This window comes from Camelina sativa, chromosome 9 (genome assembly GCF_030686135.1).
Source record: "Camelina sativa cultivar CO46 ecotype springtype chromosome 9, ASM3068613v1".
NCBI lineage: Eukaryota > Viridiplantae > Streptophyta > Magnoliopsida > Brassicales > Brassicaceae > Camelina > Camelina sativa.
Genome location: NC_141888.1, coordinates 39,760,800 through 39,774,736, shown reverse-complemented (window position 1 = coordinate 39,774,736; position 13,937 = coordinate 39,760,800). Strand labels below are relative to the sequence as shown.

Genomic DNA, 13,937 nt, shown 5'->3' with positions numbered 1-13,937 from the left:
GCACAAGATCTATGTTAAAAATAGCAATCTCGATGAGAAAAGTCATTGAGTTTCATGCAGTGTGACTCGTTTTAATAGAGAAGAACAATATTATTGGAATATTTACGTAGTTACTTTGTATGTTTTTCTCTCTCTATTTCTAATTTGCTAACGTTAAAAGAAAAAAAGACAAGCAAGCATTTAAAATTAAATATATTTTTAATCACACCCAGTGGGATTCGAACCCACAATCGCTTGATTAGAAGTCAAGCGCCTTATCCATTAGGCCATGGGTGCTTGCTTGTTCTTAAACTGACAAACTAAGTTCATTAGTAGAATAAACCCCATGGGTGCTGGCTATATCAGGAAGACTTAATGAAACTAATATATGTCATTACCAAAAAAAAATGAAACTAACATATGTAATTTTTTTTTTGGTCAAAGATATATGTAATTTTGTTTGGAGAAACTAAAAGAAAAGAAAAAAAGTTAAATTAATTTGGTGTTCAACGAAATTATTATTTTTTAAAATCAAATCAGTCAAAAACGTTTTTTTTTTTTTTTTTGTGAGTCAGTCAAAGACGGGTTTTTCATCTTTATTGCGTGACAAAATTTTGGGAAAAAAAAAAAAAAACAAATTGTGTGACAGGATTAATAAAGCCTTAATGTAAGTAATTAAGACCCAATGGGTCACTCAATTTTTAGGGATTATGTTTTAATTGCTAAAAAAACGGAATCATGTTTTAGGGATTATTAGGTCTCTCTTTTCCAAATCCGCCATGAAAAAGCTGAAGCTGAAGCAGCTCGCTTCAGATGATGATGATCGTCTCAATCTCACCATTTCAAAATGCAACACATGTATACCTTCTTCTTATTCACTCTCCGATTCGATCCCACCCGATGTCTTTACGGAAATCATTTCGAGACTGCCAGCAAAATCAATCCCCAACTGTCGCCGCGTGTCGAAATCGTGGGCGGCCACACTCCGCAGCTCCGATTTCGACGAGCTGTTCTTAACCAAGTCACCGAACCAGCCTCTGATTCTCTTCGCTTTCATGATTGAAGCCCGGTTACCTTTCTTCACTTCACCTCAAGATCATCACGAGGACTACTCGTCTCTCGAAGCCACTCGTCACCATACTTATCTACAAATCGATCGTTTCTCTAAGATCACTCCACCTGTTCGTGGATTGGTCTGTATCGAAGATAAGAGAAAGATGCTTGTGATTTGCAATCCAATCACAGGTGAATCTGTTACTTTACCTAAACCGGAATCGAATCTGATTTGGTCTAGAACCGTTTTGGGATATGAGCCGGTTGAGAAACAATTCAAGGTATTTTGCACTACTTGGTCACCGCACCATCCGTTAAATACTCATGGAGAGCATTATGTTCTGACGTTAGGAACTGGTAGTAGTAAAATGAATTGGAGAATGGTCGAATGTTACAAACCGTTTCGTCCTGTGTTTGATGGTGTGATTTGTATCAATGGTGTTTTGTATTATGTTGGTAAGCTTAATTGCTATCCAGAGGATGTTGTGATTGTTTGTTTCGATGTTAGGTTCGAGAAGTTGAGCTTTATCCACAAACCTAAAGGGATGAGACAGATTCAGTTTGATTCGAGATTGGTTAACCACAAGGGTCGATTGGGTGTGATTCAGTGTTCTAACTCCGGGAAAATTAGTGGAAGCACTACTAAAAGTTTTGATTTGTGGATTCTTGAGGATGCCAAGAAACATGTATGGACGAAACGTATCTATATATTACCTATTCGATGGAGGAAAATGGTTGGAAACACCAAGCTGCGCGTTCTTGGAATGATTGGTACATGTGAGATTCTGTTGTCGCCGTATGAATTATGTGACCCTTATTATCTTGTCTATTACAATATTGAGATGAACATTGTTAGAAAAGTTGAAATCCGAGGATTTGGATCGTTTAAGACTCGTACGATACCTCATTTATTCGTAGATTATGTGGAAGATGTGAAGTTTATATGAAGTGTGTAAGACTTTACTTACTTTGGATTGAGACTTTGTAGCACTGGTCGCAAGAGCTAGTTTGGAAATGAAGTTTCATTTTAGAATTACAGTCTTTGTATCATTTTTACATATGTTGGGTAATAATAATAAAACGATTTGTTGTTATAACAACTAGGAGTCAGACCTCCTTGATGTCCCAGAGAAAGTATATACAAAAAAAGTTAAATTAAATTTAAAATTTAAAGTTATACATTATGAAATCATTTGAAAGTAATAAATTGTTTGAAAGTATATGCTATGAATAAATTTAAAAATTATCTAAAAAGTAAAAACAAAAAAAAAATAATGAGGGCTAGAACTACATAAATATTAAACATACTTTCAGTTATAAAAACACAACTATCAAAATGAAAACTTATGAAAAAAAAATATTATGGTAAAAGACACAACTCTAAGTTAAATGTTATTAAATTAACAATTATACTGTATTGAGGCAATCTTGTAATTTTTTTTAATGTACTATAATTATAAGATATTGTATGAAAATGATAGTAAAGAGTAATAACAATCGTAACATTTACTGATATTTATATTACTAATAAACAAATATTATAATGAAGTGATCCTAAGTGAAAATATAAAACGAAAAATTATGATGACTAAATGCAACTTTCTAATCAAATAATTATAAAAATAAAATATATTTAATCTTGTGTGGAAATTTATCAACAAAATTAAAATAAAATTAATAACTGTAGAATTACAGTCTTTTATCATTTATTCTGATTGAATGATGATAGTTTTGTTAATTTTTATCTCATCCTAATTATTTGATCTCAATTATTGTATATTAATCTTTTTTTTTAAATACAAAAATTAATCATTTTAAAAATCTATAAATAGAGACTACTCTCGTTTTATTTGGACATAAAAAAATATCATTTTTACTATAATTTTCTATTATTTTGATCAATTTTTTGTGTGTTTAAACTTCTTCTTTTTACTTGCAAAAATAAAACTAATTTCAATTATAAATACTATAGAAAGTATACACAATTATTTAATTCTAATTACTTTAGTTTAGATTTAATTGATAATTGTTATTAAATAAATATGTAATCAAAATTTATAAAAGAAAATAAGAATATAAAATGGTGGATGTAAGGTGTTATTGAATAATTAGGTGGAAGAAATATAACATGATATGGAATGTTAAAATGTGAAAAAAGGATGTTGAAAAATCTAATCATTGTACATGGTGTAAGTGCAAAGAAATAAAAATCATACATACCATCCAATAAATGAACAATCTTGGCCTGTTGTCCTTGTATCCCTAGGCACACTTAAATAGTTGAATAATCAAAATCATTTACTGATTTAAATTAACTGATTAGGAAAGGAATAACAAAGTTATTATTCCTAACCTGCCAGCCAACTTCTATCGTAGTGAGATCTTTTCGCTCACAGTTTCCTGAAGTTATCCAAACTTGTGAAATATTCAACTCGTTATTTTATTTTTCAATGACTGGTAGTTACTTTAGATAGACTTCAAATAAAGTGAATCTGTTTCAATTCAACTGCTTCATGGTCTATTTGAATTGCTTCATGATCTACTTTGTTCCTTTTAAAAAATTATATATATTAAAGATATCAGTTAGTTTTTTCTGAAGTAAATCATAGTTTGCTTACTTTTTTACTTTATGTGTTCAGATGGTTGCAACAGTTGGGACATAAAAATTGGTTTACAAAATATAAACAATCAAAAAAAAAAAACTAAGCAAAACATAAGTAAAGTATAAGCAAAAAATGTTGAAAAAGAAAAAAAAAGTATAAGCAAAAACTAAGCAGAATTACTTTTTGGTTTAACGTTGTATAGTATTTTATCCACATTATGAATCAAACTTGTCTCCACTATATAAAACAAATTGATTATAGCCCTTGATTATATCATATTTCAAGGTTTGGATTTTTTTTGAAGAAATTTAAAAATATTCAACATCTAAGTTTGGTACATCATGAACTATAGTATGCATATAATTAATAAATAGATTGGGTTTTTGAGGATGACCAAAAAATAAGCAAACTACGTTATTCTCTCTTTACCACTCTAACTTTTTAACTTTTATTTTCTAAGTATTGTTAATTATTTTGTAAGGTATATTGTTATCTTCCGCTGCTTCTCTATTGGTTTTGTTAATTTTTTGTGAACCTACACAACCAAATTAATGTTAGTTACGAACAAAATCTATATATGTATACAGGAGTCGTGTCTATGTTGATTAAAAGTAAATATTCGCCTACGGCCAGAATTTTTAAAAATAATCAAGAAGCATAATTCACATGTCAATGGTTCTATATGCATGAGGAAATAATCCAGTTGGATTTTTTCGATATTATACAAAATATATGTAAGGAAACTGAGATGTCACAAATAGAGAATTTTTATGATATTTCACATTTATGCTTATAAGTATATATATAAATTCTTTAATTTTGTTCTTAAGTACTTCTTTTTAAAATGCTTAAAATTTTCAATTGTTTTTTTTTTGGGTTTAAAAATCCAACTTTATGGTTACGTATACAGTATACTTGGTTATAAATCTGATTTAAATGGCAAAAATCTAAAAGACAACTATAAGATATTAAATAAATCTGGTTTAAGTGTTGTTTTGTTTTAGGTTTGAGAGAAAAGTCTAAGCAAAAATATTAAAAATTCAGAGATGAGATAATTTTAGTTCGACGATCAGTATAGTTAAGGTCACATCCATTTTTACAAAGTGGATACTAATCGGAAAATGTGTAAAAAACCGATTATATCACAAATATCATAAAAATTGTGATATCCATTTTTTTTTGATGAGAACATTGAAAATTGAGTTTGATGAAAATCTCTACAGCCTGTCTTTGTTATGTACAATATTAGAAAATTGGGTTTGATGAAAAATATCCAAAGTCCAAAGATGATGTTGTTACTAATAGAAGTACGTACAGTGTCCTAAAAATTCTCAAAAATGAAAGAAAAATGCCAAAAGAAAAGATGCAATGTGTTTTAAAACAAACTCTAATCTATGTGTTGATCCAAACAGAGATTAAAGAGAATAGTATTATCTGAAAACGTCCTCATTAAAGCCTCCTTCATCGCCAGAATCAGTTAAAAAATCCTCCATAGTTGTTGTAGTCGTCCCAATTGTCATCATTTCTGTCACCATAGCCTTCTTCAATAAAAAAAAAAACTGCTCAGGAGAAGGAAATTCAATAATCATCCACCAGTCACCACATCCTGATCCACCATCAGAGTCGCGTGGTAGCTGCAAGAACCAAATCATTAGCCAAATAACAACAATGAGGGTTTAAAGGAATCGAAAGGGGAGTTAAATAAGAGAGCGAAACATTACTTTAGGATTTCGTTATCAAGAAACTCTTCATAGTTACTCCAATGAACACCATCTTCATCGAAATAGTAATTACCCATACCCTCTTCATAATCATCACCAACATCAAAATCATCACCATCATCATCATCATCATCATCATAGTCAACATCAACATCAAAATCATCACCATTGCCAATCCCTCGGCAACCTGAAGGGCAAGTCTGTTGGTCCTTCTTCCATTCAATCCCACATTGGTAACAAAACTCATATCCACATCTACACAATGCACACACAAAGAAAACATTATATGAAATAGAAGTATACAAATCTAGTAGCTTAACCGAGCAATATATAGATATATATATATATACCTGCAAGTCATGTGGTTGCATCCATAAGAAAGTTCAATCAAGTGCCTACACTTGACACATTGACGCCACAAATTTTCGTTTGCCAGAGACTTTAGCTTCAAGTCATCAACTAGAGGGTCAGGGTTAAGTTTCTTGTAATCAGCACAAGATAAATCAGTATGCGATGGTACTTTGCAATCAATGCAGAAGAGTCCACAACATTTGACACATGACTTAACATTGGATTGCTCAGCTTCACTAGAAAGCTTGGTTCTGGACATCAGCATTGAGCAGCTTGGATATGGGCAATAGATTCTCTCTGCAGCCGGAATCGAATCCTCTTTCATCTTTTTTTTCCACATCTCAATCAGCTTAGATGTCAAAACCTTGCTACAGCTTTCAAGAGTGAGCTCAGACTTGCATCCATAGTCAAGACATGTGGGCACAATTCCGCTAAGCAGCTTCACTTCCACATGCTTCTTCACACAAGAAAAACAATGACGGTGAAGGCATTTGTCTGTAAAGAACATGCGTTCTTCATTGGTTTCTTCATGACAAATATCACAATTTTCTCCGTGGTTTGCATTGACATCAACGCTTCCGCCACTACAGGAAATGTGTGTATTAATAGCGGCTGTTAAACGCTATGAGTTCACAATTATAGCGTTTCCTAAAACGCTCTAAGATCGCCCGTTATAGTAGGTCGGACACTTTTAATAGCGGATTGTTGGTGTGCTATAACTAACTATACAACGATAGCATTGTCTGCTGTGCAATTGTTAATATTTATAATAACGTTATACAAATATTATTAAAAATCATTAATTTGATTTTACCTATAGCAAAAATAGCAAATGTTTCGTGTTATTAATTTGTTTTTAAATTATTCAAAAATTTTTTATTAAAAAGAATTACAAATTATTTGTTATTTAAAATAAAAATTTTATTTTGAATATTTGTTAAAAACAATTAAAATTAATACAAAATATATAAATATTTAAATGTTTAGAAAACTATAACAAATTTCATTGTTTACAAAAAAACACAAACACCTATCAATCTACCACTAACATGCCTTCACAATCATCCCTAACATAAACACTATCATCATCACAAGCTTCATCATCCAAATCATCGACTTCTTGGACAGGAAAAGGTGACTTCTTGGACTGCTATAGCCCACAATCTCTTTTAGACTTGTCTCTCTTTGTCCTTCACAACTCACGACAGCTCTTCATCGTTCTTTGCTCTTTTGCTCTGTTCTTCTTAAGCTTTCAGCTTTCCTCTTTTCTGCATATAAACAATCTCCAAGAGTCAATACACATACATACATAAACACACAAAGGTTAATACTTTATTGTAATTCCAAGCAAATATCATAGAACTTAATCAGTAAAGAGAAAGACTAACCGAAATTGTCTTCTAGCATAAAACAGAACAATGATTAAAGATTCAAAAGTATCCAAGTGAATCGTGACAAGAATCAGCTGCTCAATAACTAGGCATGAAAATAAATTTATATCACTGAAATAACAATGATTCCAGAAGAAGCCTATTATTTAACTCTTGCAGAATACACTGGTCAAATTGAGTTACATGGTGATAAGAGAAATTTTTTGATATTACCTCCATAAAGTCTTTGTTTTCAGGGTCATTAAACCCCCTCAATGGACCATCATCAACGGTGAAACCATTCAAACAGAAAGTAATAGTGTGCATAACCATCTGAGGCCGGTCTTGCTGTTGTTGCTGAGGTGTAGAGGAAACGGTTTCACCAGACAACAATCGTGCAGCACCACTGAAGCTCCTAGAAGCTGATCTTGATGATTCAACAGGTATGTCTTTAGCTGACTACCTCGCTTGGTCAAATAGTTCATCAACATCTTTTGGTTTCTTAGGATCTTGTACCATCATCCCACTATAACATAAACACACAATCCAAAAAATTCATTAATAGCTACACAAATTTATACCGTCTCAAGATAAAACAAGAATTTCAAGAACGATCTCAGATATACACAAGACATGGTCATCCCTACATTATCAAAAATGCAACACAAAACCCTAATAGAGTACATATATAAACTTATAAACACTACCTGCAACAAGAGAATGAAAAGCATATGCGTACTAGACAGAAGAAGCAAGCACGAATCAGAGCTCTATATAAAAACAAAGTAATATGATAAATAATATCACAACTAACATAACATAATATCACAACTCAACATCAATCAGAGCATCAACAAACACAGCAACGTGCAAAAGGGATGACAAAACAGCGAGCAACGGCGATTTCAACCCTGAATTTTGAGCTAGAACCTTAGAATCAGATCTATGGAAATAAGAAGGTGAAAAGTCTCACGTGTGGCTCAATGGGTTCCCCGTTGATGTTTCAACGAAACTCGATCTGTTCCCGCCAACGTTGGTCACGGCGAATCCATCGTGATATGAGGCTTTAGATCGCTTGGTTTTTGGTTCTGGGTAGGGTTTCGAAGAAGAAGAAGAAGAAGAAGAAGAAGATAATGAAAGAGATGATAAAGACAAGGGGAAGAAGTTTTAACCAAACGAAAAAAAAAAAGAAGAAGATTTTAGCCGTTAGATTTAACTCATCAACGGTGGAGGATAAGCCAAAGTCCAATCCGCGTCTCTATGGATTAGCCAATAAGAGGTTTTCTCCTTTATTTTGTTTTTTTATTTAGTTTTATAATTTTTTGTTTAGTTTTGATGTATGAGTATTCAAGGTTTAGACTTTATAATATAGGGTTTGGAATTTAAGTTTTAGGAATTGAGAATTTTAGGTTTGAATATATATGATAATTGAATTGATAATTTAGAGATTAATATATAAGTAACAAGATATATATATATATATATATTAAAAAGATTGAAAATGTATTAAAATATATATATGTTACACATAACTGATTTTTATAATTAATTTGTATATTTGTAATATTATATTTATTCATATTTTATGTTATTATTATTACAAAATAATTTTTAATACATTTTATTTTGTTAATTTATAAATAATGAATTTTGTTTCAAGATTGAACTCTAAACCCTAAACTCTATACCCTAAACCCTATACCCTAAACCCTAAACCATTAAGGATATATGGTTCAATCTTGAAACACATTTCACTATTTTCAATTAACAAAATAAATTTAATGCAATAAAAAACATTAAAACTTTTCACTTAAATTATGTTTAGAAATTATGAACCTATGAGACATTAGTATATTAGTATATTTTTTGATTACATGTTACATTAGTTAATTGTATAATCCATAGTTACTTGTATATATGTTTGACCCAAAAAAAAAAAAGTTACTTGTATATATATTTTAATTTTGTGTTATGTATTATATATATGTCTATATATTTTTAAAATTTTGTGTTCGATGGTTTTATTTGTATTTCATTAATTTAATTAATAAAATATGTTTAAGATTGAACCTAATTTAATTAATACGTAGTTTGTTTTTAAATTGTCAAAGTATTCATTGAAATTATAGAATAATTCATGCTTTAGTTGTCCAATTTAGAAATATTAACTACACGGTTAATTCCACATATTAATTTGTCGTATTTGAGGTTTTTCTTGGTTAGCAATTTAAAGGTAGTTGTATGTACTTCTAAATGTACAGTCTAATGAAATTAAAACCATAAAAATAAACATTGTCGAAACATATTCCAGGGAGTAGTCATTGAATCAAAGTATTTTTTTTTTCCTTTTTATTTGGTCTTGAATCAAATATTTAAAGCTTAACATTTTAAAGTAAACAAAATATCCAAAGGGAGTAGTCAAGTCATTAAATCAAGTATCCAAAGCTTAAATTTCTAAAGTAAAGCCACAAGTTTTTCCTTTCAGTATTGGTTTTTGAACCTGCACATAGACACAGTAGAAAATAACAGTCATTAAAATTGATGCACATAAAGAGATTATGCAGATGAGGATTTGACACTTACTTCTCGTGTAGTTCCTTAATAAGTGTTTCTTGTTCTTTGCTAAAGGAACTCACTCTCTTTCTGGTGATTCTGTTTCAAAATCAATAGATAAAAGCCGTTATCACAGATCCATCGGATGAGAACAGGGCTAGTTAATGCTAATGACAAATATTATAAGAAAAGCATCCAGTCAAAATATTATACAAAGAGCTTAAATCAAGAAGGCATAGACAGAGACATAAATTGTTAGAAAAACTAGAGATCGGAACGTATAACCTGTAGCAAGGATCCCATAGCCTATACTCGACTTCTTGTCTAGCAGTTAACAATCACAAGACCTCAATCTAAATCTGGAACTGGAACTCTCAATTCCAAGAGTCAGCAGACAGCAACTTTCACAAATTTTAGAAACTAAAACAGATATCATAGTCGCTGCCATCTCATTGCCTCAACAAATTTATTTTGCCAAATCAACAAATTTTGGAATCATTGACTAATCAAAAACAAGAATGAATAGAGTAACCACAAAATCCAGAAAATTCCCAATCATCAAAGCTAGACTCACTGACACTGTTTAAGCCATGCCTTACATTATCAGTTTTCCTCCATCAAGAATATAACAAAGCTTCATATAATCTGTCGAGTAATTTTCTCAACAGGAAAAGAAGAATAATCACCGAGATTTGTTGAATGTATTGAGCCTTGAGTCTGTGAAATGAGAATTGTTGAATGTATCACCCTGTTTCACAATGAGAAACCAAAATCAGAGATTCAAAGAAGAAACATGAGCAACAAGATACAAGTCAATTTCTATAGATATTGTACTCATGAAATATATCATCTTACAACTCCACACAGAATCTAAAAGGCATGTCATCACTTCTAATCAACAAGAGTTCTTACAATAGCAAGTCTAATAAGTGATAAGCAAATAATCAAGTCTGAAAATCAAAAGCAAATTGGACCTGAAACCGTGCGACGACCCGACGGAGAGAGATCGAGCTACTACTTTGCAAAATATGATTGAGAAGAAGGGAAGCCGCCATTGTCGAGTTCAGAAGAGATTGTAAACTGAGAGGGATCGAGAGTGAAAGATTTGACAAACAAATTGGGATCGAGTTTCGAATCGAGTTTCAGAACGGGTTTCAGATCAAGTTTCAGCGAGACAGAAGAGAGAAGAAGCAGAGGAAGAAGAAGAAGGCTTCGAAAGGAGAACCATTGTCTCTTTGTCACCGGTATCAGCAACGAGAATCAAAAGCTCTCGATCTCTTCCACGATTGGCCATCACAGTCGCCGGCTTCTCGTCTCCTATCGCCGAGCAACTCAAGTCGGAGAAGAAGAAGAAAGGAGAGTGAAAGAAGAGAGAAGAGGTGGCTGTTTAACGAGAAATTCAACCTAATCGATCTATTTCTCTTTTAATTCTTTTTTTTCCTCTAAGACGGATTGAGATGGAAAGAGAGTGAAAGAAGAGACAAATAAATTAGGATCGAATGTAAGGTTTCCAATCGAGTTTCAGAGAGAAAGAAGAGAGAAGAGATGGCCAAAGTGTTTCACCAGTAATAATTAATGTAACCCTAATCGATATATTCCTCTTGTAATTTTTTTTCTATTTTTTTTTTGTGTAGTAACTTATAAATTTTTTGGAGGCAACGAAAATTTCACTTTCCCGGTTACCTCTAAGATAACGTTTTCATTATCATTTATGCTATTGTAGAACTAAAAACTAGGCACCACTACAAAATGTTTTCGCGGTAATCCTATAATAGCGTTTGTCTTTTTAGAAATGCTATGCAAATTTTCTCAAAACTCAACTATAGCAAAACTATTAAAAACGCTATATTCTAATGCTATTAATACCCTTATTTCCTGTAGTGCGCTACTGCTGCTTTGAGAAGCTATAGCCTCTTTTGCAAGTCTAAAAGCAAACTTAACATCGTCCGGGGCAATCAACTCAGCGTCACTACATGACATGTTTTCTAGAATGCTTTGAGCTTCTTCCATAAGATGATCAATCTTCTTAAGCTCCCCTCTACCAATTAACTGCAACGTAAATCAGATTCATCATTCTCCTTAAACCAGTGTTCTAAAACGCGCTATGCGCTTGCTACGCGGTGGACAAACGCCTAGCGCCTAACCGTATATACGGGTGCCTAAGCGGAATCTAGGCGGATTATATATTTTAGATATATAAATATATATTTACATAAAAATAATATTTACATATATATATAGGATGAAAACTTATACACTTTAATTTCAGAAAAACATAAAACAAAACTCTTATCTATCAAAATAGTTTAGAATCTATAATAATCTCACAATTTAAACAAAAAAAAACATAATCCATTCAAAAATTTGTAAAATTGACAAAATGTAAGTTTATAATTACTTTGGAAGCAAATTAAATTTCATAAGTTTAGACTTTAGAGGCTAATTATAATATTTATTTGAAATAAAAACAATATTTTAAAAAATATTTAATTACAGTACTTTTTATCATTTTAGTCAACATACCGCCTAGAATCCGTACAGGCGTCCGCGTAGACCGCATAATATCCGTCTAAATGCTATTAGGCGTCCGAATTATTTAAAACCGCATAAATTACCGCATAGCTAAAATTCGAGACGCTCGATCACCGCATAGCGTATAACCGCCGCCTAGGCACCCGCGTAGGCCGCATTTTAGAACACTGCCTTAAACTAATTAAGACATTAATTATATCATCATCTTATGAGATTCTACAATAATCAAGACCTTTGTAAAAGCTTACGTACGTTATATATATATCATACATATAAACAACACAAACAAAACAATTTGATCACCCAAAGAACTAGATATGTTACCATATAGACAATATATATTGTAACATGCCACTATAGCTATAGGCAAAACAATATATATAGCCTAAGCCTATACACATTCGACACAATTAACTAAACCAAAGCAATAACTAAGAAGAGAAAACACTTACTGATTGGTAAATCCAATAGTCATCGCAATAAGTCACGACGTTTCTAATCCCCAAGTCGAAAGATTCACTTAACCCACGAATCAGTGCCATGACCTCTACAGCTTCGCGGGTAATATCAGAGTCGCTAAGTGATTCCTTAATCTCATACAACAAATTATCCTTCTCATCGCAAATCGCAACTCCAAATCCAGCAGCCTTCGTCTCATCACACACCAAACCCTTGATGTACAATCTGTAGGTGACATTTTCCGAAAAATTTGCCGCCGCAGAAGTAGAACCCTCATCTTTAGGGTTTGGGAAATCTCCGGTTGTCGTGGAATCTAATCGCCGTCTTTTAGAAGAACTCAAGTCTTGATGATCGTGTCTCTCCATGTCTGTTTAGTTTTTTTTCAAGTTGATTTCTCGTGAATTTATGAAAACTTATATATATATACATAGAGGAAGAATTAGAAGAGAGAGGGACTACTACTAAAGCTTGCTTGAGTATAATTTTCGATTTTTCACAAACAAAAAAAAAAAAAAAAAAAAAAAAAAAAAGCTTGCTTGAGAAGTTGTCAATTAAACTTCTAATTAATTGCTTGTTATAATAAAAGCACCGGGATTTCTGTAACCGTTTTGGTTTAGTCGATTGGTTTTCCCGTAAATTGTAAATTTCCATTAAATATGCATTTATGATATTTTTAATGTAAACTTAGCAAAAAATAAAATAAAAATGTAAACTTATCATCAGATTCACAACTTGATTAATAAGTTGATATAGTAATTATTGGCAACTAATGGGGTGATCGGATAGTGCTGGTTTTATAGTCGGTTTGCTTTGATTATTTGGTATATACTGAACCGGGTTAAGTTATTTCTCATGAAAAAGAAAAACTAACATGATTCCGTGTCTCTCCACAAAGTCACTTGCCTTTGTCTACAAAAGGGACATTTGCGAAGAGAAGTATATTCTACTGTTGATACAAAAGTGAGAATCCTAGAGACAGGAATAGCTTCTAGGAATCAACCTGAAGAGGGTACTTGAACTGTAAAGCTAGCTTTGGCTTTTGAAGATTTCAACTTAATTTCAAGCTTGTGTTTTGACCAAAATAAGGAAATTGTGTGGCTAGTTGTGTTTGAAGATTTTAAGCTAGCGATTTAACAAAATAGATATGACAAAAATAAAAACCGAATAATGTGGTATTCATCTGATTTGCAATGGTTCCTCCCAAGCGCCATCCCTCGAACGAGATGAGAATCAAAATATTTTCATTCATAAAGTAGAGATAATGTTAAGAAAACAACACGCTTCAAGGGATGTACGTAGGAGAATAGCACAAAACT

At 31.9% G+C, this 13,937-nt stretch overlaps 1 protein-coding gene, 1 non-coding gene and 1 pseudogene across 3 annotated transcripts; 1 reads left to right on the top strand and 2 right to left on the bottom strand.

Annotated features, from left to right (window-relative positions):
• Nucleotides 1-203: 203 nt before the first annotated feature.
• Nucleotides 204-276, bottom strand: TRNAR-UCU (transfer RNA arginine (anticodon UCU)). The gene has a single exon. It is a non-coding gene; the product is annotated as a tRNA-Arg (tRNA).
• A 258-nt stretch (nt 277-534) lies between these two features.
• On the top strand, nt 535-2,129 carry LOC147939294 (F-box protein DOR-like). 2 transcript variants are annotated; one of them, XM_087464231.1, is made up of 2 exons: nt 535-1,313; nt 1,541-2,129. In XM_087464231.1, the coding sequence occupies exons 1-2, from the start codon at nt 759-761 to the stop codon at nt 1,571-1,573; spliced, it is 588 nt and encodes a 195-aa protein (XP_087320357.1). In that variant the 5' UTR covers nt 535-758; the 3' UTR covers nt 1,574-2,129. The 2 variants fall into 2 exon arrangements, with proteins under 2 accessions (XP_087320357.1, XP_087320356.1); XM_087464230.1 differs by having other exon boundaries at nt 535-2,129.
• A 2,921-nt stretch (nt 2,130-5,050) lies between these two features.
• LOC147939293 (E3 ubiquitin-protein ligase RSL1-like) lies at nt 5,051-13,110 on the bottom strand (annotated as a pseudogene).
• Nucleotides 13,111-13,937: the final 827 nt, after the last annotated feature.

Bases quoted from the DNA above. Each gene is read 5' to 3' on its own strand.
- LOC147939294 (XM_087464230.1), top strand. From the start codon at position 759: ATGAAAAAGCTGAAGCTGAAGCAGCTCGCTTCAGATGATGATGATCGT.